The sequence below is a fragment of the Nyctereutes procyonoides genome, unplaced genomic scaffold (genome assembly GCF_905146905.1).
Source record: "Nyctereutes procyonoides isolate TBG_1078 unplaced genomic scaffold, NYPRO_anot_genome, whole genome shotgun sequence".
NCBI lineage: Eukaryota > Metazoa > Chordata > Mammalia > Carnivora > Canidae > Nyctereutes > Nyctereutes procyonoides.
Window position 1 is genome coordinate 17,613,401 of NW_026575024.1, and position 21,954 is coordinate 17,635,354.

General features: G+C 44.1%; 1 protein-coding gene across 3 annotated transcripts in view; it reads left to right on the forward strand.

The window, feature by feature from the left end:
• Positions 1-21,954, forward strand: part of PTPRT (protein tyrosine phosphatase receptor type T) — a 1,038,801-nt gene that overhangs the window by 749,484 nt on the left and 267,363 nt on the right. For all 3 annotated transcript variants that reach the window (XM_055306331.1, XM_055306315.1, XM_055306321.1), the window contains exon 11: positions 612-714. In XM_055306331.1, the coding sequence (XP_055162306.1) occupies positions 612-714 (103 nt within the window). The remainder of the gene's footprint in view (positions 1-611; positions 715-21,954) is intronic.

The following is a 21,954-nucleotide window of genomic DNA, read 5'->3' on the forward strand; positions in this document are numbered from 1 at the left end:
CATAACGCTTCAATAAACATGTTGCAGAATAAAGTTTAATTCCTTGGTTTGGATTATGACTTTAGGATTAAATTCCAGAAATTGAAATAGTGAATTATAAGAGATGTGAGTTTTAATAGCTCTAAATACAAGTGGCTAGATCGCCTTCCCAAGGGATTAGATTTCATCTACTCCTATCAGTTGGGGATGAGAGGAGGGAGGGTCTTATGAAAAAAAAAGAGAGAAAAGATAAGAGGAACTAGTTCATCACCACTGTAATTTGCATTTCAAATGTGTTTAACAAGGTCGACTCTGCTTTCCCTCTTTGTTAAGTACTTAGACTTCCTGAATTTATCTGTTTATTTGATGTGGAACTTTTTGACTCCTGAGGGTTGCTGGCCACCTCATTGCTGTCTTTTCCCATACTCTTGTCCGGAAGGGACCCATGGGCAGATTGGAAGGAGAGGATGCTCTGCTGAAAGCCTGGGATGCCGTGTGACTCTCACCCAACCCTTTCCCACATGTCCTCCTTCTGGTCATCCTGGGTATCTTTTGGGATGGCAGCAAGGGAAGGTGGTAAGCTGGGTTTGGGACCTGTGCTGAATGCCCTCCTCTCTCTGCTGTCTGTCCAGCTCCATCGATGCCAGAATATGACACAGACACGCCCCTGAATGAAACGGACACGACCATCACGGTGATGCTGAAACCTGCTCAGTCACGAGGAGCCCCTGTCAGGTGAGGAGGGTGCTTCTCTTGGACTTCGCGGCTTTCCTTCTCTGCACCATGCAGTGCTCATGAGCAAGACTGGCCAGAAGTGAGCTTCTGGAAGACAAGGGTCAGCAGACCCAAACTCATTTCGGGGTGGCGGTGGCAACTGAGCCAAGAGCCTCTCCCCCAACAATGAGGAGTTAGGACTGGTTCAGAGGGAATATGCTAATGGGCATGTGAGGAGTGCTGGGAGAGAACTTTCTGGAATACACCTATAATTAGTTTGTTTAGTGGGGTTGGAGACCTGGAAACAGGATCTCCTGGCAAGATCACCCTTCCATGTCTGACTGCCATTAACAGAGAGATGAACAGACTCACTGAATTCTACAAACAGCCCTACTCAGAGATAATGGGAGTGGGGCAGGACCTCTGGGCTGGTCCAGTTTAAGGCCTTAGGGTGCTAGAGAGCCTTAGGAGGACTTGCAGAGTCACACTGCTGACTACCACAAGAGGCTATTGGAGTTCAGGAGCATGTTTACAGCCCAGGCAGTAAAAGCCGCTCAGTAGCTAAACTGACCCAGTACAAGTCCATGGGGTCATGGCTGCCAGGAAGGGGGCATCACTTCTAAACAATTACACTAGGCACCATGGCTGCAGCTTTCAGATTGGCTCAGTTCAGGGGCACCTGGGGGGCTCAGTTGATTGAGTATCTGATGCTTGATCTCAGCTAAGGTCTTGATCCCAAGGTCATGAGCCCAAGCCCCACTCTGGGCTCCAGGCAGAGCCCACTTAAAAATTTGGCTCAGCTCAGTTCAACAAGCGTGCATTGAGTATGTTATAGGCCAGGGATGGGTGGTTCGCAAGGGATCAAAATGATTCATGTATTCATTCATTCCTTCAACAAACGTTTATTGGGCACTCACTTAGGGCCAGGCACTGTTTAGCAGCTTGGGAGACAGTAGTAGTAAACTAGCTGTGAATAAGTCATCTTCTAAGCAAAGAACATCAAACTTGAGTTGGGAAGCAAGAAACGTGGAAACATAATCACAATACGGTGCATGCTTATGGAGATATACATAGACCGTTATGAGAGCTGAGGGAAGACGTTCCCAGCTGACCTTCTCAGGTGACACCCAGCTATATCTTAAATTTTATATAAGATTTTGCCAAAGTATTAAGAGGGGGTCCAGCATGACCAAGACATGAAGGAGAGAGTTCATCCAAGACACTGGATTTTGCTTTAGCATAAACGTCAAGGCAGGAGTGGTGGGGTGACAATGGAGGCCATATTTGAGAAGCTCCAGCTTGTTTGCAGGGCCATGGGGAGCCACTGCGGAGCCATTATGCAATGTCACTTCTATAATCCTGGAGACTAGGAGACCAGCCAGATGGAGGCTATGGATATGGTCTAGTTATCAGTTTTCCAACCTGGGTCCAGCTCTACCTAGAAACTGTAGGAGACAGGATCAACTGCCAACAATTTGGAAGTTGCCATGTATTTTAAAGATTTCAAACAGTGTTCTACTCTGAGTCAGGTCTTGCAGCAGGTTTGTGTAGTGTTTGTGGAGCATCTAATGAAAAGGTGCTCCTTTGCCTTACATTCACAAAGGTTATTCCAGAACAGGCTTCCAGAGCAGATAGATGGTGGCATCTATCACATGACTGACTGCTTTTCTTCCTGTTACTCCCATGCAACATTGTCATTTGCTTATCTCTGATACACGAATTTCATTCTCTGTCTATATTCTGTAAGTGATTATCCTCATTTTCACGTGGATAAAATCACGTTAGGATGCCGAGGCTCAGAAATGCCCCAGAGCACGCAGAAGTTAAGTAGGAAAGCTGAACTTGAGTGCAGGTCTTCTGGGTGCCAAATCATGTGCTTCATTTAGGTCACAATGCCTCTCTCCCTTTCTCAGCTTTTAACCTCTCATACAGCAGCATTGGTCACTATTTTAAAATCTTAGATAGCTTCTCAGATGATAAAAGTCTAGCCCAGAAAAAAGGAACATCTTTCTCACCATTGCACAGGCCGGATCTGACCGAAGGCCTGTGACCTTTATATTGGAGACCCACGTGTCCCCTTTCATTACCACAAGCTTGCAGATCAGCATGGGGACCTCATCAGCTGGCCTCCACTGTGAGGCTCCTGGCAGGTGCAGATTCAGTCTGGCTTGCTGCTGGCTGCTGGCTGCTGTGTGGGGTGATAGAGGATGTGACTTTGGTGATAGCAGACCTGGATTCAGATCCTGCTATAACACTGCCATGTGACTTTGGGCAAGATACTTAATCTACCTGGCCCTCAGTTTTCCTGTCTAGAAAGCACAGATGGTAACTGTTTCACAGAGGTGGAATAAAATATGGAAGTGCCCAAAGCGAGCCAGACCTTCAAGAGTTAGTTCCTTCCTTAGCTTGCCTCCGTGGCACTTAGGAGGTTCTCTTCAAAACAGTTTTTGAAAATCTACCCTCACTATAGGGTCACAGTGTTGCTCACAGTGTCAAATTTCCACAGCTTTTCGAGGCCCTAATTCCATGGTTGGGAAGGAAGGGCTTTGTTGTTGTTGTTGTTGTTTGCATATTAAAAAACAGTTTTTTATTATCTCGAAGTTTCTGAGAGTCAGGACTCTGGGAGTGGCCTAAAGTCACTGGCCCAAAATTTCTAATGAAATTTCACTCAAGTTGCTAGCTACAGGAAAACTTGCCTGGGAAATATTCACTTCCACACTCTTTCATGTGGACGCTGGCAGTTTTTAACTTAGGAGCCCCTGACTTCATTCCAGCACAAAATTTCAGAAAAAACTTCTTATAAGAAAAAAATTATACTGAGAAATAAGTAATCTTGGTCTTGTCCAGTGGCAGGATAAAGTTAGTTTTCCTACAGAGGATTCAGGGTCCCATGCTCAAGATGAATCAGATTATATAATATCTGTGAACCTCTGAAAACTCATCAAGCCCAGCTGAACACAGATGGGAGTAATTATCATCATGTTTTATTGGGCAACTGTTATGTTCCAAGAATTTAACCTTGACTAACCTATTAGTATTATTATAGACCTGTTTAGAAGTGAGGAAATTAAAGTTCATGGTCACAGACCCAGTAAGTGAGGAGCTGGGGCTTACATCCAGGCCTGTCCAAATCCAGAGACCAGCAGAGGGTTCCTGTGAGCAGCCCAAACCAATGTCCCTGGGGAAGCTTTTCCAGCTCCCCCAAAGAGAGGCCCCTTACACTTTCCCTCCGAGCCTGCATGCTCTTGATTTGCACATCTGTTTTATAAGCTCATTACATCCTAAGACCACAGTCAATCAGGAGGTGGAAGTGGAAATGCCCCCAGTAGCAGTGAGAACTGACAGTGAGCATGGAGCAAGAACACAGAGTGAGTCTACAAAACAGGCACAGGGACTCTGTAAATAGGGAGGTGTACCTGCTGTATCCCCTGCAGCCCCTCACAGCCATGGATGTTCATTAGTTGTCCTGGTTCAACTAAAAATGTACTATTAGGTTCTGTGTCTTCAAATTAAAAGAGGCTACTAGTTTCCATATAATGAGTAAGCCTTTGCTACATGGCTGCCCCCATATGTAAACTCTCTGTATCTTCACAACATTGCAGTAATAGTCTCCCCATTTTGCAGATATGGAAACTGAGATAAATAGAAGCCAAGTAAGTTGACCCAGGCCATGAAACAAGCAAGTGGTGCAGGCATGATTTAAAATCAGTTCAGCTGACCCTAAGCCAGCACTTATTTCACACTACCTCCCAAGGAGAAAGTTGTGCGTGACATATTTTAGTGACATTTCCACTGGAAAAAAATTAAATGTCACCGCTCAAAGGGGCAATGCTTGGTGTCTAGAAATGTCTGGCTGCTTTTCTTCCTAAGGCTCTGGATCACTGAGAGTGGTACACGCTCAGTTTCTGGAATTATTTTCAGACCGTTGCTTGGGCATTTGCCAAGAAGGGAGGGAGGCTAACCAGTGCCAGCCTACATGACTTCCAGGTCAATGGCAATGACAGCAGTGGCAATATCAAAGAAGATTTCAGTTACTTTAACCCTCTTTCACCTTGAACTCTAGGCACTAGGATGCCCATCGAGGAGGCAGTTGACCAGTAGGTCATTCAACATATATTTATTGAGCTCTTGCTATGTCTCTGGAACTGACCTAAGCAATGAGGATAGAGCAAGAAACAAGGTAGATGCACACCTGTCCTCTTGAGGCTTACTGTCCAGTAAGTGTGCATGTGAATGGGGAGGGACGTGGGGCATGGAGCCGCTAAACAGACACAGTGCTGAAACTGGCAAAAGGAGATAATATGAAGCCTGTGGGGACAGTGTATTGATGGAGAGAACTGGACTGGCCAGAGAGATGGGCAATCAGGCCAGTGAGGGTTCCCGCAGGTTGGGGAAACAGGGGTGTTGAGACGATAGTGAAGACTCTCTAACCATAGCACACAATGAGCTCACTGGATGGATTGGATCACAGGTGCCTGGAATCATATTGTCTGGCTGATAGCTCCTTTAATTCTGTTGTATCATGTGACCTTCACTTACCCAGTGAGTCAGATGGGTGGGAAGTACCATCTCCATATCCACCCTCCATAGCAGGGAGCTGAAGTCTAAGATGCTAGGTGATTGGCCCCAGAGCATGGGGCTGGCTCTCCATAGAAGCCCATGTGAGGACCCCACTTCCTGCTTCTGAGTTCATTGCTCCCTCAGGAGGTTCTGTGTTCCCTCTGCCCAAGGATGTCAAGTAACCTTTCGCTGGGGGGCTGTTGTACAGTGAGCATCCATTAACTAGGGAATTCGGTGCAGGCAGGATGACTTCACGGCGGGGGGGGGGGGGGCCTCCAGCCCAGGACTGTAGAGGCCTAGCCTGTAACCTGTGTGCCCAGCACGTCTCAGAGCAAGGCAGCCTGCTCTCCAGCGGCCCCACGCCTGCAGTTTTCTCTGTCTTTCTGTGTTCCAGCCCCAGCGGTGCAGCCAGACCCCAGCCCCTGCTCTGCAGCTCGCTGTCCCTGGGAAGCCCCAGGGGCCTGACTCCACCTGGTAGGACTGAGCTTGCCAGGAGGCGAGGGGGAGAAGGGCTGATTGCTCCCGCACCCCCATCCCTCCATCCAAACCACCTCGGAAGCGTGGCCTATTTTTCTAATACTCTGCAATGGAGATTTATTGCTTTTGCATTGCTTTCCCCAGGCCTTCAAAGATTTATTGGTTTTTAAGTGTCAGAATCCCAGAATTGCTTAAAAGATCAATCAAATAGTGACTAGAATCTAATATTCAGCTCCAACTCGAACCCGCCAAACCTTCTTCCCCCACGCCCCACCTGTCACACTGATGTATCTGTGGTAACCTTCATAAGAAAGTAACTTGGCCATGAATTTATCACCCATAATGCAGTTGCTGAAGCAGAGCCCCAGATTCTGTAGCAAACCCTCCCCCGAGATCCGCCGCTGGCTTCTTTGGGGGGTCCTTCTGTCCCCTTGCTCTCCTTCCCTCTCCCACCAGTCCCAGGGACCTGTCTGCCTCGCTCCAGAATCAGCTTTGGAATTAGCTCTTTCCCCTGCCCCTCTGCCCTGCGTCCCCCACACCCCCAACCTGCTACGGTGGCCTTGCTGGTTGGCCCGCCATCAGTGGCTCTTCCTCTAGTCCATCCCCCGCTGACCTGCTGGAGTGGTCCTTAACATTCTCAGGTGGATCGCTGGCTTTCCACCACGTGAGGTTCAAGCTTCTTAGTGTGGGACTCGGGGCCCAACAGAATCTGGCTGTGACCTCCGTTTCTGGTTTTATCTCCTCTCACTCTGCCCCCTTTTACTGATGTCTACTCAACAGGGCCCGGGGGATTTCCCTCATCGTTCTTTCTTTGTGTCATGTACCTGCCGGTCTGTCTTCTCTGGTTCTGTTTCTTGCCCATTCCTCGCTAGACTGTGAGCTCCGGCAAACCTGAGGCTTGACACTGATGGATCCCCTTTCCCTGGGACAGTGGCTGGTACTTAGTAGGTACTAAGAAATACAGATAAGTGACTCAGCACGTCTGCTTTGCACACCTGGTAAATCTCAGGTATGGGGACTGGAGATGCACTTCACAAATCCTGCCTTCTGGTGCCTCCCAATTGGTAAGAGCACTGCCCAAAGCCTCCTGTAGCAATGGAAGTGTGTCATGTGTCTGTGCTGTCCAGTCATCACCGCCAACCACCTGTGGCTGTTGAGCACTTGAAATAGGACCAGTATGACTTTTTTTTTTTATTTTTAACTTTTTTTTTTCCCAAAGGGCAGCACTCAGTCTCCCATTTCTTTTTTTTTTTTCTTTTTTTTTATTTATGATAGAGAGAGAGAGAGAGAGAGAGAGAGAGAGAGAGAGAGAGAGGCAGAGACACAGGCAGAGGGAGAGGCAGGCTCCATGCACCGGGAGCCCGACGTGGGATTCGATCCCGGGTCTCCAGGATCGTGCCCTGGGCCAAAGGCGGGAGCTAAACCGCTGTGCCACCCAGGGATCCCTTATTTTTAACTTTTTAAAAAATTAATCTGAAGATCTTTCAAGGCTAATGGCTACCATTTTGGATGATGTAGTTCTATCAGGAAGATAATCAGAGAAAGAAAGAAAAAAAGGCTCAGTCAGAGGTTTCTCTGAGAGGTCAGTACAGAGGCATCCATCAGAAGCCTGATGGGTTCATATGCAAAGAGGACTTCTCGGAGGCAGCATTGCCTGATCTGAGGCCTGCCAGCTGAAGGGAGTTTGCCTAGTGAAGGAGGGAGAAGCAGCATACATGGGAGCCGAAGCAGAGGAGGTACAAGGTGTGTTCGCATGGCGGCGGGAACTGCGGCGCACTCGGGCAGAGAGGAGGGGAAGGCAGAGGAACAGGTCATGTCGGGGCCAGGTAAGGAATCTTCACAGTGGGTCTGGATTTTGTCCTGATAGGTGTGGGGAACATGTGGCAGGCACTACCGGGCTCCTTGTTCTCTGCTAAGCAGTCGAGCCCTTGCCTGGCCATTCTCTGTATGGAGCAAATCATGCTGTCCCTGTCCAGTTCCAACCTGACACATCTGGGCCGTTCCCAACTCTGCAGCAGGATGCATTGGCTCCTCTCGGGGTTCCCACTCTGCCCTGACCACTCCCCCATCAGGGACTTGTAGTGTCCATCTCTATCAGTCTGTGACCTCCTGGGCTCCTCCTACCATAGCTCCCTTCCCAGTTGACTACACTGGTACAGCAAAGGCTTCTGGAATCAGATCCGGCTTTACCCAGTTGGTTCACCGGGTGACCTTGGACCAGTCACTTCGTTTCTCTGGCCTTAGAGCTGCTTGTTGGGAAAATGGTAATATGCGTACACAGATTGTTTAGAAGGTCAAATAAGGTACAGTGTGTAAAAGTACAACTGGTAGTTATTCAACTTGCTCCTGGGGTTGGCCCAGCTGTTGAGACAGAACAGCTCCCTGCCCACATAGCCGTGAGAAAGGTGGTTCTCTGAGCCCTGCTGTAAGCTGATCCCTGTTCATCATTTTCTGCTCAGCCACCATGGAAGATACATGTGCAGCATGCTGGCAAGGGTGTGACACATTAGGGCATGCACGATCATCTCCAAGAGTGTCACGAAATCTTCAAAACAATATCCCTTCAAAAGAGATTCTCAGACTTTGGCACATTTCAGAAACTCTAAATCAAGCAGACAGGGCTAGGGCATCTCAGTTGCCTAGAGGCCAGCAAATTGAGGTCAAAGGGCAGTGCCCCGGACTTGGGGGAGAGGCTACTATATGCTGTGAAATGGAAGGAGAGCAGATCCAAAGCATCCTCAGGAAGGGGCCTAGGGACCCACGTGAGCTCCCGTGAGACCTTATAAATATGGGGGGACTGACTGGGTACCTGAAATCCAAACCAAGCAGGAGAGGTGAGGCCCAGCCCAGGAGATGAGTCAGGTTTATCCATTCATAGTTCGTCAATTAAGTCAGTAAATACCTAATTTGAATTTGAGCAAACAGCCACGTGCCAGACATTGTGCTAAGGCACTAGAGATCCAGAAATGAGCAAACAGGCCCGTGGGCAGACATCCTAATGGCAGAGAGAGCTCCGTACAAATGGTGCCACAGACTCTAACTGACAACACAGGCTGTCACAGTTGCCGCTGATTGTTGATTGGGTCGTTGCCACTTCACCACCCCACCTCTGATTTAAGCTGTGGTGGAGCTGGCTGGTTCCAGGCAGAATTACGGGACCCCCTCCTCAATGCTAGCTGAAATCCCCTTTTTCCTCTTTGCTTCAGAGCTTTATCCAAAGTCCCAAGGACCTCAGGGGGTGTGAGCAGAGATACAGCTCAGAAACACACAAGATGTCATGCCCAGCCTCCTGCCCTCTGGATGGGCCATGCTGAGGGCATGCCACATGGTTCCTCACACACCTCCATTAGGATTGAGCCCTGGTTGTCCACAATGGGAGGCCAGTTCGACAATGTACATCTTCGTGTTTTTTTCTTCCTTTTCTGTTTCACCGTTTCACCTAAGAGGGGATCAGACTTAGCTGGAGAGTCAGGAGATGAGGTTAGAAAAACAAAAAGGTGGCCAGGAGGACAGCAGTGGGCAGAAAGTGCAAGGGCAGGTTGCACCTAATCCAGTGGGCTGGATGGGAAACGGCCAGAAGATGTTACTATCCAGATGAGAAGGGACAGCCATCCAAGGCTGAGCTGTGACAATGGAGAGAGGCCTTGAGCAGGGAAAATGGGCAGCAGCTTTGTTGAAGACTTCTCTAAGGGGCAGGCAGGTGGTGGGATAAGGAAAAAAAAACGTTGTCCCGGGTGACTCCCAGGTTCTGGCTTATTAGTGAGTTGGAGGATGGTGCCATTCTCTCAGCCAAGGAAAACTGAGGCCAGGAAGAGTCTGCAAGGACACATTATCCAGGAGAGACCAGCAGTGGTGAATGTGGCCTGGTTACCTAGTGGGAGTTTAGGAATCAGCTGGGAGGGAATAGGGCTGGGATTTGATATGTGGTCTAGGCAAGTGCTGGGAACCTCTGAGGACCTCCTCCAGAGTCAGCTAGGATTTATGACCCGCATTCGTGGGACGTTTCAGGCCTAGTATACGGTGGGGCAGCTCCAGCTTGGAGGGCCCAAGAGTATGACAGGCTGAGTACATGGAGACCAAGGGATATGGCAAGTGGCCTATAACATCCACTGCAAGTTCTCTTTACTCCCTGATGAGAAACCCCGAGCCCTTTGCATTTGACAGGTGCAAGTAGTTAAGACTAGGACTTTGAAATGTGAAGTGACTAGCTACAGTACAAATTGGAGATCCAGTTAAATTCTAAAGAAAGAAGATACTTCATTGGAAAGAAAAGGAAAAATTGCCAGATTTCTTCCAGTATTCATTTAATAACTGTGGAGCCCAGATGAGGAGCACACAGAATAATCACAGAAGGCTTTTGCTGGTCCCTTGGAGCTGCGATGAGCAAAATTGTCATCATTACCATCTGATTCTGATATGAACACATGATGGTATCCAATTAGGAAGGAGAACTGAAAATTTTCAGGGATTTATTAGCATAGGACAGCCTGAATGGTTCCTGAATCCCTGTCCACATTGGGAGAGATGGGAAGCGGCAATTATACTTGGATAGCCTCTCTCGAAACATCATTTATTTTACCTAGTTCCTCAGCTCCCTGGGCCTCCTTTGCTGGGTCCTGAAGACGAAGAGTGCTGTGTGTTCCACTTTGGTGGAGGGATGGGCAAGAGTCTCTCCCACATAGACCGCAAGAAGATTTAGCTCTGAAAGTAATACCATTTGTTGCCAAGTCTATCCGCATGCCAGGATTTCATCACACCAGACTAGGGAAGATGAGGAGCCAGATACAAAAAGAAACAACCAGAAATAAGACATAGTGGGATAAATACTACTGCAGAGTTCTTCCCAATGGGGCTGTCCCATACTCTAAATATGGTGACTAAGGGCACATGTAACTGATTAAAGGGACATGTCAACACCAGTGAAACTACCCAAAGAAACAGGGTCCATATGGTGAATATGGCACAAAGCCACAATCGGAAAGACCACACAAGAAAACCAAAGGGAGGAAGGGCGGGCCCCCAGTAACACAGGTGGCTTCCCATTCATTTCAGCTCACCCTAATTGTGTTGCAGGCTTCCCTTTATTGGCCCCTAAACAACCCACCTTACCAAGAATTGGTTCTGGTGTTGATGGATTCTGGATTTCATTCCTGAGGCTCAAACCAAGCAGGAGAAACAGGTGTTTCAGAAAGAATATTTTAAATGGAGCAGGAGGAGCAGTTGCTGGAACATGAAGAATGAAAGAGTGTTCTATTTTGGACCGTCTGCCATCTGGAGAGATGGGAACAGACTGTCAGTGGCATGAGGGAAAAGAGAGTGTGGTTGTCATGTTCACCTCCTACCACAGGGACTATTTAAATTCCAGAAGGCTGGAGGGCTAGAGAGGCAGGAGAGCAGGGGGTTTTAGATTTGAGAACCATTAACATTCAAGTGGTATTTGAAGCTTGGGAGGAGCAGATGACCTTATCCAGGGAGGGAGTATCTATGAGAAGAGATGAAGAACAAGACGGGTCTGTGAAGCTCCATCAAGGAGCCACGCAGGAGATGGAGAAGGGCTGGCCAAAGATGTAGAAGAAAAACCAGGGCAGAATCAAAGCATGAAAGCCGAAGGAAGAATGGTTTTTTAAATAAGAGATGGTTGGAATTTTGTGGTTCAGTTTTCTCTGAGAGCTCCCAGTGGCTCTGAGAGTAGAAAGGAAGAAAGACACGTACCTTAATCCAGGGCAGTGGGAAAAGGAAGATGATGATGTCAGCAGAACTGCTTAAAAATGGGCCATATGGTCCAGACTTGATTTTAAGAAGTCCATGGAGGTCGAAGTGCAGATAACAGAGATTTTGAGGGCCAGGTGACCCCCAGGGTGTTGAGGAATCTGCACAGAAAATACAAGGCCAGGAGAAGCTGGACAGATAGGAAGTGGCTTTCAGAGAGTAGAAGATGAGGTTTTAGTAATGGAGCCCTGCTCCCTTGGGATATCATGGCTCCAGGTGTCATTGTGTTGGCAGTAGTAGTGGATGGATGATAATGGATTCAAGGTGAGGATCACTGAAGCCAAGTATTTCAAGGACCAAAGAGGCCAAACTAAGGATGGGCAGGCTGTCTGAGTAGACGTAATTCTTATAATGCGAATCCTCCTGTCCCTGGGGAAGTGGTGAAACCCTTTGCAAGAGCAGCAGTGATTCTGCAAGGTGCCTTCTCCTGGGTTTCACTTCTGCTCCAGTTTTTTTTTTCTACTGACTTCCATTTCTCACCATGTTCTGGGCCCCGTGACAGTTTGCATCACTGCTTTGTCTCAGATCTTGCACAGCTGATAACGGATGGTTCCCAGTCTCTCTGTCTGCAGCCGCCCAAAGGTCAGACTTTCAAGTCAGCCTCCATCAAGTGCATTTCTATGGCCTGATCTATTGATGTTCTTCTGAGCTAGTGCATGGATCTGTGCCATGTTAGAATCCAAGGAGGTTTGCTCTCATCCAAAAAGCATTCTGCACAATGCTTGTTCCAGCTGCCTGCAGCTGCTCAAAGAGTTGCCCCCTCTCAGTGGCAGTGAGAGAGGTGATTTTGAGCATCCTGGCTTTTTGGCAGGACAAGAACAACTTAAAGGTGGAAGAAATTCCACCACAAGGTGGAAGAAATTTGTATTTACACCTTTCACGATGCAGTCCACCCTTTTCTTGACTGGCTACAACTACTTGCAGTTTGCTGTTTCACTGGTGCATTTCTCCTTGGGTGCAGGCTCACTGAGCAATTTCTCAAGATCATACATGTATAAAATAAGTATTCATATCCAGGGCAAGGGTAGCAGCTCCAGTAATGCAAGAAGGAGGGCAAGGGCAAGACTTTAGACCTACACTATCCAATACAGAAGCCGCGGCTACAGGAGGGCTATTTAAATTTAAATTAGTCAGAATGAAATTAAATTCGAACTTCAGTCCATTAATTATACTGTCCACATTTCAAGTACAGTGGCCACACGTGGCAAGTGGCTACCATATTAAACAGTATTCCAATCATCACAGAGAATTTTATTTTACTGCCTTGCTCTAGACCCTCAGAGGGCTGCTAGAGAAAGGTCAAGGCCCATGTATGGTTTCAAAGGGACTATTAATGTAAGCATTTCAAAGGGACTATTAATGGGGGCTTAGACACAGGCATAAAATCTAAGTATCAAAAACCAGAGTGGAACTTATGACTGGGCTGACTTGCTACTGAGACCCTGACCTACTGAACTAGGCTTCCCAAACCCCACTGCATCAACCTTGCTGGGGGTAGCATCTGGGAAATGATTTAACCTTCAGGGTTATCAATCCTGGTGGCTATTAGAATCACCTAGGGAGCTAGTAAATATGTAGATTTTTCACATCCCCAGGGACAACCTGAGAATGAATCTGTATTTGTACCAGCTCCCAGATGGTGATCATGTGGGTCTTGAACCACAACTTAAATACCAACTGGGGGCAGCTTACAGGTAGACTCCTATACGGAGAAAGGAACCTGTACAGGGAACCAAGTATTCTCTTCTGTGGTGTCGATGCTTGCTTGTTCTCACGACGTGGGGAAGCAATTGTTTTGCATTTTACTATGGAGTTGTCCCTGTTGGCTTTACGGGTTTTGAAACTTGCATATCTTTTGGTGTACGTTTCAGTGTGAAGAGAATCAATTTTAGCTCATAAGAGCCGAACTAGGACCTCCGCCAGCTTACCGTTCTAAGTAAGGTCCATATGGGGGCCAAAAACACACCCCTGTTTTCCTACGATGAGGACAATGATTGGCATGTGAAATAATTCATGTTGTGTTGTTACATGCTGATAGCACATCTGAATATATCACTCCGACACAGCCATGGGGCCTTAGGTAGAAGATGGATGTTTGGTGAGACGGAGTGTCAGGATCTGAACAAATCTGTATTCTTTTGTGGAAGGCTAGAGCAGCCTGGGAGAAACAAATCCATTTCCAACTTTCACTCTATAAAAAGTTCCATATTTTCTTAGATCAGACAAAATATATTGAGTGCCAAAATGCTGCAGCAATATGGGCGCGTCACTCAGCTGGGTTGGAATCTGTATGCATTGTCCCCCCGGGCCAGTTTTGATTATGTTCTTTTTCCTTTTACTGCACTCAGCAAATCTGAATTTGCTATTGTGGGGAGAGCAGGAAGAGGAGGAAAAAAAAATGAAGGTTTTTAACCTTCAGAAAGTTCAGAGGTTCAGTCTGAATAAGCACAAAAACTTTTCAGTGTGCCTCTGAATTTCTTGAATTTGCAGAACTGCTCAGAATCCCAAGAGAACTACCTTGCACACAGGATCCGGGCCCTGCTTTGTAGCTAAAAGGCAGAGCAGAAATTATGAGCAAGGAGCAGAATTAGAGAAGTGGGAAGAGGAATCAATGTACAAAAAGGAGCTTGGTCCCACTCCAGGCTAAGTTTTAGCCTATTGTTCACTTTCTTCAATTCCAAGCCATCTGCTTCCCACGGCTCTCTGATAGCGACTCCCCTGCCAGGACACCCTGTTCCTGCTAATTGAAATTGGTTTCCAAGAATAGTTGTCCGAAGCAGTTTCTAGTGGCGGGAATGTTTTGAAAGTCACAATAGGAGTTGAAGCTTGGGGATGCAGATGTCTACACATGAGCCAGATGTTCAAAGGCATCACATGGTCTACAACCGCCTTCACATTTCCGAAGCCAGGAGTTCTCTCATTGGCCTCTGCAACTCAGAAATGACTCCTCTGAAACTGGCATCCTCTCTGCATTAGGGATTTGTAATACTGCAAGTGTGAAGGGAAACAATCCCTTCTATTCAGGTTTAGAGCAATGTGTTTCCCAGGCTTAATTATACCACAGGTATATAAATTACAGAAACATGTTAATGCTCCCATGATTAAAATTATAGAGTGCCTAATTGAAAAAGCATAAACTGAATTGAAGAATTCCTAATTATAGTTTGCTTTGAGGTGTTAATTTCCTCCATAACGAATGCATAATTTCTTGGAACCTAAAAAGGTGGCCTCTTGCATCAGCACGTAGGATGCAGGCAGATGGGATCGGGTTGTCATCTTTCAATGCGGGAAGTTGACAAGGGAGGTTTGGTTCGGTGGGAGAACCTTGGAAGGGAGCTTGGGAAGGAGGCGGAACTGGTAAAGATGCCAAATCAAAGTTCTTCAGGAACCTTGGCATCAGGACTTGGGCATCAGGACAAAGGACAGATGAGGAACCCTTCGAGAACTTTTTCCACCTGCCTTTTTTCTTCTCTCTTCAGAGTCTCCACCTTTATCCCAGTTGGTTTTGGTAATGTTTGTGCCTGCATCCTGGACCAGGAGTACCATCTGGGAGTCTGTTAGAGATGCAGATGTTTGGGCTCTGTCCCCTGACCTACTGAATCGGGAACTTTGGGGGTAGGGCCTAACAATCCGGGTTTTGACAGGGCCTCCAAGAGATTCCGATGCATGCTGAACTTTGAGGAGCACAGTTCTAAGGAGTGAGTGTCACAGCCTGTGAAAGTCACATCTAGCCAAGCTTGGTTAAGCTCCTCCTACTTGAGATGAGAACCCGTGATTATTGACTTCTCAAGATCATTTCATCTTATACTCAGAACCTCACACTGAAGCTGGAAGAATTTATTCCGTTCCCTGGGTGAGAAAACGAAGATCCAGAGAAGCTGGTTTGTCCAGCTCATGGCATCTTTGAGAGCTGTGGGTCTTGTGTGTAGGTTTGGAAGGAGACTCAGGTGCACTCTGTCATCCATTTTTTTCATTGTTGTCACCTTGTTTCATCAATACTCTGCTAATAAATGGGTTTTCTGAGCCCTCTGAAGCTAGAAGCTGAACGATTGCTGAGAGGGAATCCCAGGTGAATCGTGACTTGGTTAATGCTGAGTCGGACTATAGGATGAGGGAGGGGCTCCTAAGTACCTAGAGTGTTTGCTACTAATGGCATAGATTGTTACTATGCCTCCTTCCTGAATAGTGATGTGAATGCTAAGCATAAAAGACCAGACCTCAAAAAGAAACTCTTGGAGTTTTGGAAGAATTTCCCCTTCCATAGTGACCCAAGCAGCTGTAAGCCCCCCATGAAAGACTTTTTAGGGGCAGAGGAAGCTGATCTCAGATATACCATATCTCTATCTCCTCTTTTCAGGCATCTTGGTTTTCTCAGGTTTATGTTTCCTGGTCTAAACACATCAGGGCACTTGTCCGTTCTCTCTCTCTCTCTCTCTCTCTCTCTCTCTCTCTCTCTCTCTCTTTCTCAATCTGTGTGTGTGTGTGTGTGTGTGTGTGTGTGACTAGCTTTTAGCCAGTCAATAACCATCTGAAACAATAAACTTATGTTCTTGGCCTATAGCATTCCACCAGATTTTTACATAATGCTTAGATATTCCCATATGTTTGAAAATTTGGGTCATTGCCAGTTATTTGTTATAAATAGCCCAGAAATAAACACATTCATTTTTTTTTTTTTTGGTATTGTATCTTTAAATAGGAAGAATTCCCAGTAGTGGAATCACTGAGATGAATAAAATCGAACTAAAATATATTGAGTGCTTACTCTTATATGCCAGGCACTGACAACCAATTTATGTATATTAACCTTTCTCATTCTTTAATTAAAAAGGATCTCAAAGTAACAACTGCACATAGTTAGGAAATCAGAGCCTCAGAGACCATTTCCTCCCCCACATCTTCAAGCACCACCCCCATGCCCCAAAGGCAACTGCATTGTAATTCTTTATTTCTTCTGGGAATTGGCATTTTCACTACACAATGCGCTGTTCTAAAATCATTGATTATAGACATTATTTACTTCCTCTTCTTATAGATGAGAGTTTGACTGTTTTAAATCACCCAGTACTTCCCTTCCAACTTCCCAATATAGTTATACCACAATTTTTAGTTAAATAAATACACAATGGCTAATTTTATAATTCTATAAAAGCAGGGCACTTCAGTGCCAAGTGGTTTATACTATTTTTGTTATAGTATTGTATAATTAACTCAAAGCTTACTATGTACTAGATACTATTTTGAGTTCTTTACATATATTAACTCAGTTAATTCTCATCCAAACCCTTTCAGGTAAGAATAGCATGACCCCTATTTTAAGATGTGCAACCTGAAGCACCGAGGCATTAAGTAACTTGGCCAAGTTCACACAGCTAGTATGTTGCTGATCTTAGATTTCAGTGTAACAATCTGTCTTTACAGTCTGAACTCTGAACCACTGTGCTATACTACCTGTTATTACTCTTCCTTTCTTATAGTTTTTTTTTTAATTTTATTTATTTATGATAGGCACACAGTGAGAGCGAGAGAGAGGCAGAGACACAGGCAGAGGGAGAAGCAGGCTCCATGCACCGGGAGCCTGATGTGGGATTCGATCTCGGGTCTCCAGGATCGCGCCCTGGGCCAAAGGCAGGCGCTAAACCACTGCGCCACCCAGGGATCCCCCTTTCTTATAGTTTTTTACATTCATCCTAGAATGTACAATTATTCTATTTTATTCAAGCAATATCTTTATTATGCAAGTCATACATTTTTTTTCTCTCACAGAGCTGTCATTTCAGGTTTACTCTTAAATATTCTTTTTTCATTTTTTTAATCTTTTCATTCTAATTTCTAGAAAACTAACCTCTGTGTAGCAGTTGTCTAAAATTTTAGCAATTACAGGTCACCTGGGGGCTCAGTTGCTTAAGCATATGTTCAGTTCAGGTCATGATCCCAGGGTCCTGAGATGGATCCCCAGGTCGGGCTCCCTGCTCATTGGGGAGCCTGCTTTGCCATCTCCCTCTGCCCCTCTCCCTGTTAGTTCTCTCTCTCATCTCTTTCAAATAAATAAATAAAAATCTTTAAAATTTCAACAATTACATTTTTTTCTTTTAAGAGCTATTTATGGTTCTCTGAATTTATTTTCCTCATATCATCACTTCTTGTTTATAGCAGCAATCATTTCTCAAACGTTTCTGAGGATATTATTTTGATTAGGGGGGAGAGAGAGAGAGAGAGGCCTTGCTGACTATGTAATGTCTCCATTTCCTCTGGAATCATTTTTTGGCATTTGAATTGACTACTCTCCTTTATATTGGTGTGTTTCTCACCTAACCAACAAGACTTGTCAATATTTGAAAGTAAGGTATTGTAATCATAAAGAGAAATTAAGAAAACAATTCTTATTTGTGCTTGCATCAAAAATCATAAAATACTTAGGAATAAACTCAGCAATCGCTTCTCGGCTTTTTGGCTAAGATCAAGTGTAGGAATAAACTCAGCCAAGGAGATGAAAGGTCTGTATACTGAAAATGATGATGTCGATGGAAGAAACTGAAGAAGATACAAAGAAATTTAAAGATATTCCATGCTCATGGATTGGAAGAATTAATGTGGTTAAAATGTCCATACTACCCAAAACAATCAACAGATTCAGTGCAATCCCTATCAAAATTCCAATAACATTTTTCACAGAAACAAAAGAAAAAAATCCTAAAATTTGTATGGAACCATAACAGACCCTGAATAGCCAAAGCAATATTGACAAATAAAAGCAAATCTGGAAGCAGAATGCTCCCTGATTCTATTTTTTTAAAGATTTTATTTATTTATTCATGAGAGACACAGAGAGAGAGAGAGAGAGAGAGAGAGAGAGAGAGATGCAGAGACAGAGGCAGAGGGAAAAGTAGGTTCCATGCAGGGAGCCAAACATGGGACTCAATCCTGGGCTCCAGGGTCACACCCTGGGCTGAAGGCAACTCTAAACCGCTGAGCCACCAGGGCTGCCCAGCGCTCCCTGATTCTAAAGCATATTACAAAACTATAGTGATCAAAACAGTAAGGTATTGGCATAAGGACAGACACATAGGTCAATGGAACAGAACAGAGATTCCAGAAATAAACCCACAATTATATGGACAATTTATGACAGAGGAAGCAAGAATATACAATGGGCGGAAAGGACAGTCTCTTGAATAAATGGTGTTGTGAAAACTGGACAGTCATATGCAAACAAATGTTACTACATTGCTATCTTACACTACAAAAATTAACTCAAAATGGACTAAAGACTTGAATTTTAGACCTGAAGCCATAAAATCCCCAGAAGAAAGCATAGGTGACAAGCTTTTTGAAATTGGTTTTGATGATGATTTTTTGGACCTGACTAAAAGCAAAGGCAATAAAAGCAAAAATAAACAAGTGGAATTGCATCAAACTAAAAAACTTCTGTATAGCAAAGTAAACCATCAATAAAATGAAAAAGCATGCTACCGGGGAGAAAATATTTGCAAATCATATATCCAATAAGGGGTTAAATCCAAAATATATAAATAACTCCTACAAATCAGTAGCAAAGATTAAAATGTGGGCAGAAGACCTGAGTAGAAATTGTTCCAAAGAAGACATACAAGTAACCCACAGGCACAGGAAGAGATACTCAAGATCACTAATCATCAGAGAAATACAAATCAAAACCACAGTGAGATACTACCTCACATCTGTTAAAATGGCTATTTTCAAAAAAGACAAGAAATAACAAGTATTGGTGAAGAAATAGAGAAATAGAGACTCTTGTGCACTATTGGTGGGAATTTAAATTGATGCAGTCACTTTAGAAAACAGTATGAATATTCTTCCAAAAACTAAAAATAGAACTACCATTGATTTAGCAATTCCACTACTGAGTATTTATCCAAAGAAAACAAAAACACTAATTTAGAATTATACAGGCACCCTGTGTTCATTATAGCATTATTTACAATAGCCAAGATATGGAAGCAGCCTAAGTTCCCATCAGTAGGTGAAGGGATAAAGAAGTGGTATATGTATGTAAGGGAATAGTACTTGGCCATAAAAAAGAATGAAATCTTTGCATATGCATTAAAGATGGACCTTTAGGGAATTATGGTAAGTTAAATAAGTCAGAGAAAGACAAATATTGTATGCTTTCACTCATCTAAAAAACAAAACAAAATTCAGAGATACAGAGAGCAGAACAATGGTTACTCGAGGGGAGGGGGACAAAGTGAATAAGGAGGGTAAAGAGGTGCAGACTTCTAATTATAAAAAAGTCATAAAGATGTAATGTACAGCAAGGTGATTATAGACAATAATATTGTAGTGCATACTTGAAAATTACCAAGAGAGTAAATCCTAAAAATTCCCATCACAAGGGGAAAAAATCATAGCTTTGTATAGTGATGGATGGTAACTAGACTTATTGTGGTGATCATTACTTCACATTATGTATAAATACTGAATCATGTTCTATACCTGAAACAAATATATTATATGTTGATGATACCACAATAAAAAATAATTCCAACAGCCATGTGTCATCTGTGATAAGACATGCTGTGCACATGGTGTCCTGATGTGTACTCCTCTTAGATGGTGCACAGCTAGGTATCTGTGTCAGGAGACTTTTCTTGTGAATGCATTACTCCAGTGACCATAGAATTAATTATTCAAATTGGAACACATTGAGAATGAAGGGTGTGAAATAAATAGTGCAAACCCATAAACATAAACCTGGACTCTCATGGGCCAACCGAGAAAAATGATCACCCTGTCTATAATCTGCTTGAGATATTGCACTTTCTTGCAGTAACAATACAAAATTAAATGACGCATTATTAGTGATATCAATCTATGTTTGCCTTTTGCTTTCTCATTCATAGATTCCAGTAACCATCAGTTTTATTTTTCTATTCTTAATGCCTCTTCCATGTTTTTCTGAAGTGAAAAGGTCCACAATTTAATTATCTTTGGAAATTCAGACATCTCAGAGTATTATAGGGTTTGAGGTAAAATCCTGGTAAAAATAAAGAGTAATTGTTTATAATATTTAGGATAATTTATATCTTACAGTGGAACATTTAATTTACACATATTGGGGCCAGTTAATTTTCAGGGTGTTTTTCTGGTTTCTTTCCTTTTTTTTTTTTTTTTTTTTTTTTTTTTGGTAAGAAAAGTTGGAATGTTTTATTTTGGAAAAACTTTTTTTTTTTATTGGAGTTCAATTTGCCAACATATAGCATAACACCCAGTGCTCATCCCATCAAGTGCCCCCCTCAGTGCCCGTCACCCAGTCACCCCCACCCCCTACCCACCTCCCTTTCTACCACCCCTGGTTCGTTTCCCAGAGTTAGGAGTCTCTCATGTTCTGTCTCCCTCTCTGATATTTGAAAAACTTTGGCTGTTAATTATGAAACCTGTCAATTTTTTTTCTTTTCTCAACTTTTAGTGAGAAATAATTGACATATGTCACTATATAAGTTTAAGGTGTACAACATGGTGGTTTGGTTTACATCTATTGTGAAATGATCACCACTATAGGTTCAGCAAATACCTATATTCTCAAAGATATAATAAAAAGATTTTCCTTGTGATGAAAATTCTTAGGTTCTACCCTCTTTACAACTTCCCTATATGTCGTCACATACAGTGTTAGCTGTAGTCATCATGTTGTCCATTACATCCTGGTAGGTTTGTACCTTTTGACCACCTTTCTCCAATACACCCTCCTCTCCTCCCTACCCCCCTCACCTCTGGTAACCACGTCTTATCTCTTTTTCTATGAGTTTGGTATCTGTTTTTATTAAATTCCACATATAAGTGAGATCATATAGTATTTGTCTTTCTCTGACTTATTGCATTGAACATAATGCCTCCAAGGTACATCCATATTCACAAATGGTAGGATTTCCTCTTTTGATGGCTGGTAACATTCCTCTGTATGTATAGACCACAATTTCTTTATCCATTTACCCATTGATGGCCACTTAGGTTGTTTCCATGTCTTGGCTGACATGAACATGGAGGGGGGTGTACAGATATCTTTTTGAGTTTGTGTTTCTGTTTCCTTTGAAAACCTGTCAAAATTAATAAAGGACTAACTCCATTTGAAAAGGCAGAAGGGAGAAGTTGTGCTATTTTCTGTTCTGATTAAATGAGTAATCATTTAAATGTGTATAGACCACAATTTCTTTATCCATTTACCCATTGATGGCCACTTAGGTTGTTTCCATGTCTTGGCTTGCCATGAACATGGAGGGGGGTGTACAGATATCTTTTTGAGTTTGTGTTTCTGTTTCCTTTGAAAACCTGTCAAAATTAATAAAGGACTAACTCCATTTGAAAAGGCAGAGGGGAAAAGTTGTGCTATTTTCTGTTCTGATTAAATGAGTAAACAAGAAACATCCACGGGATGCCTGGGTGGCTCAGTAGTTGAGCATCTGCCTTCAGCTCAGG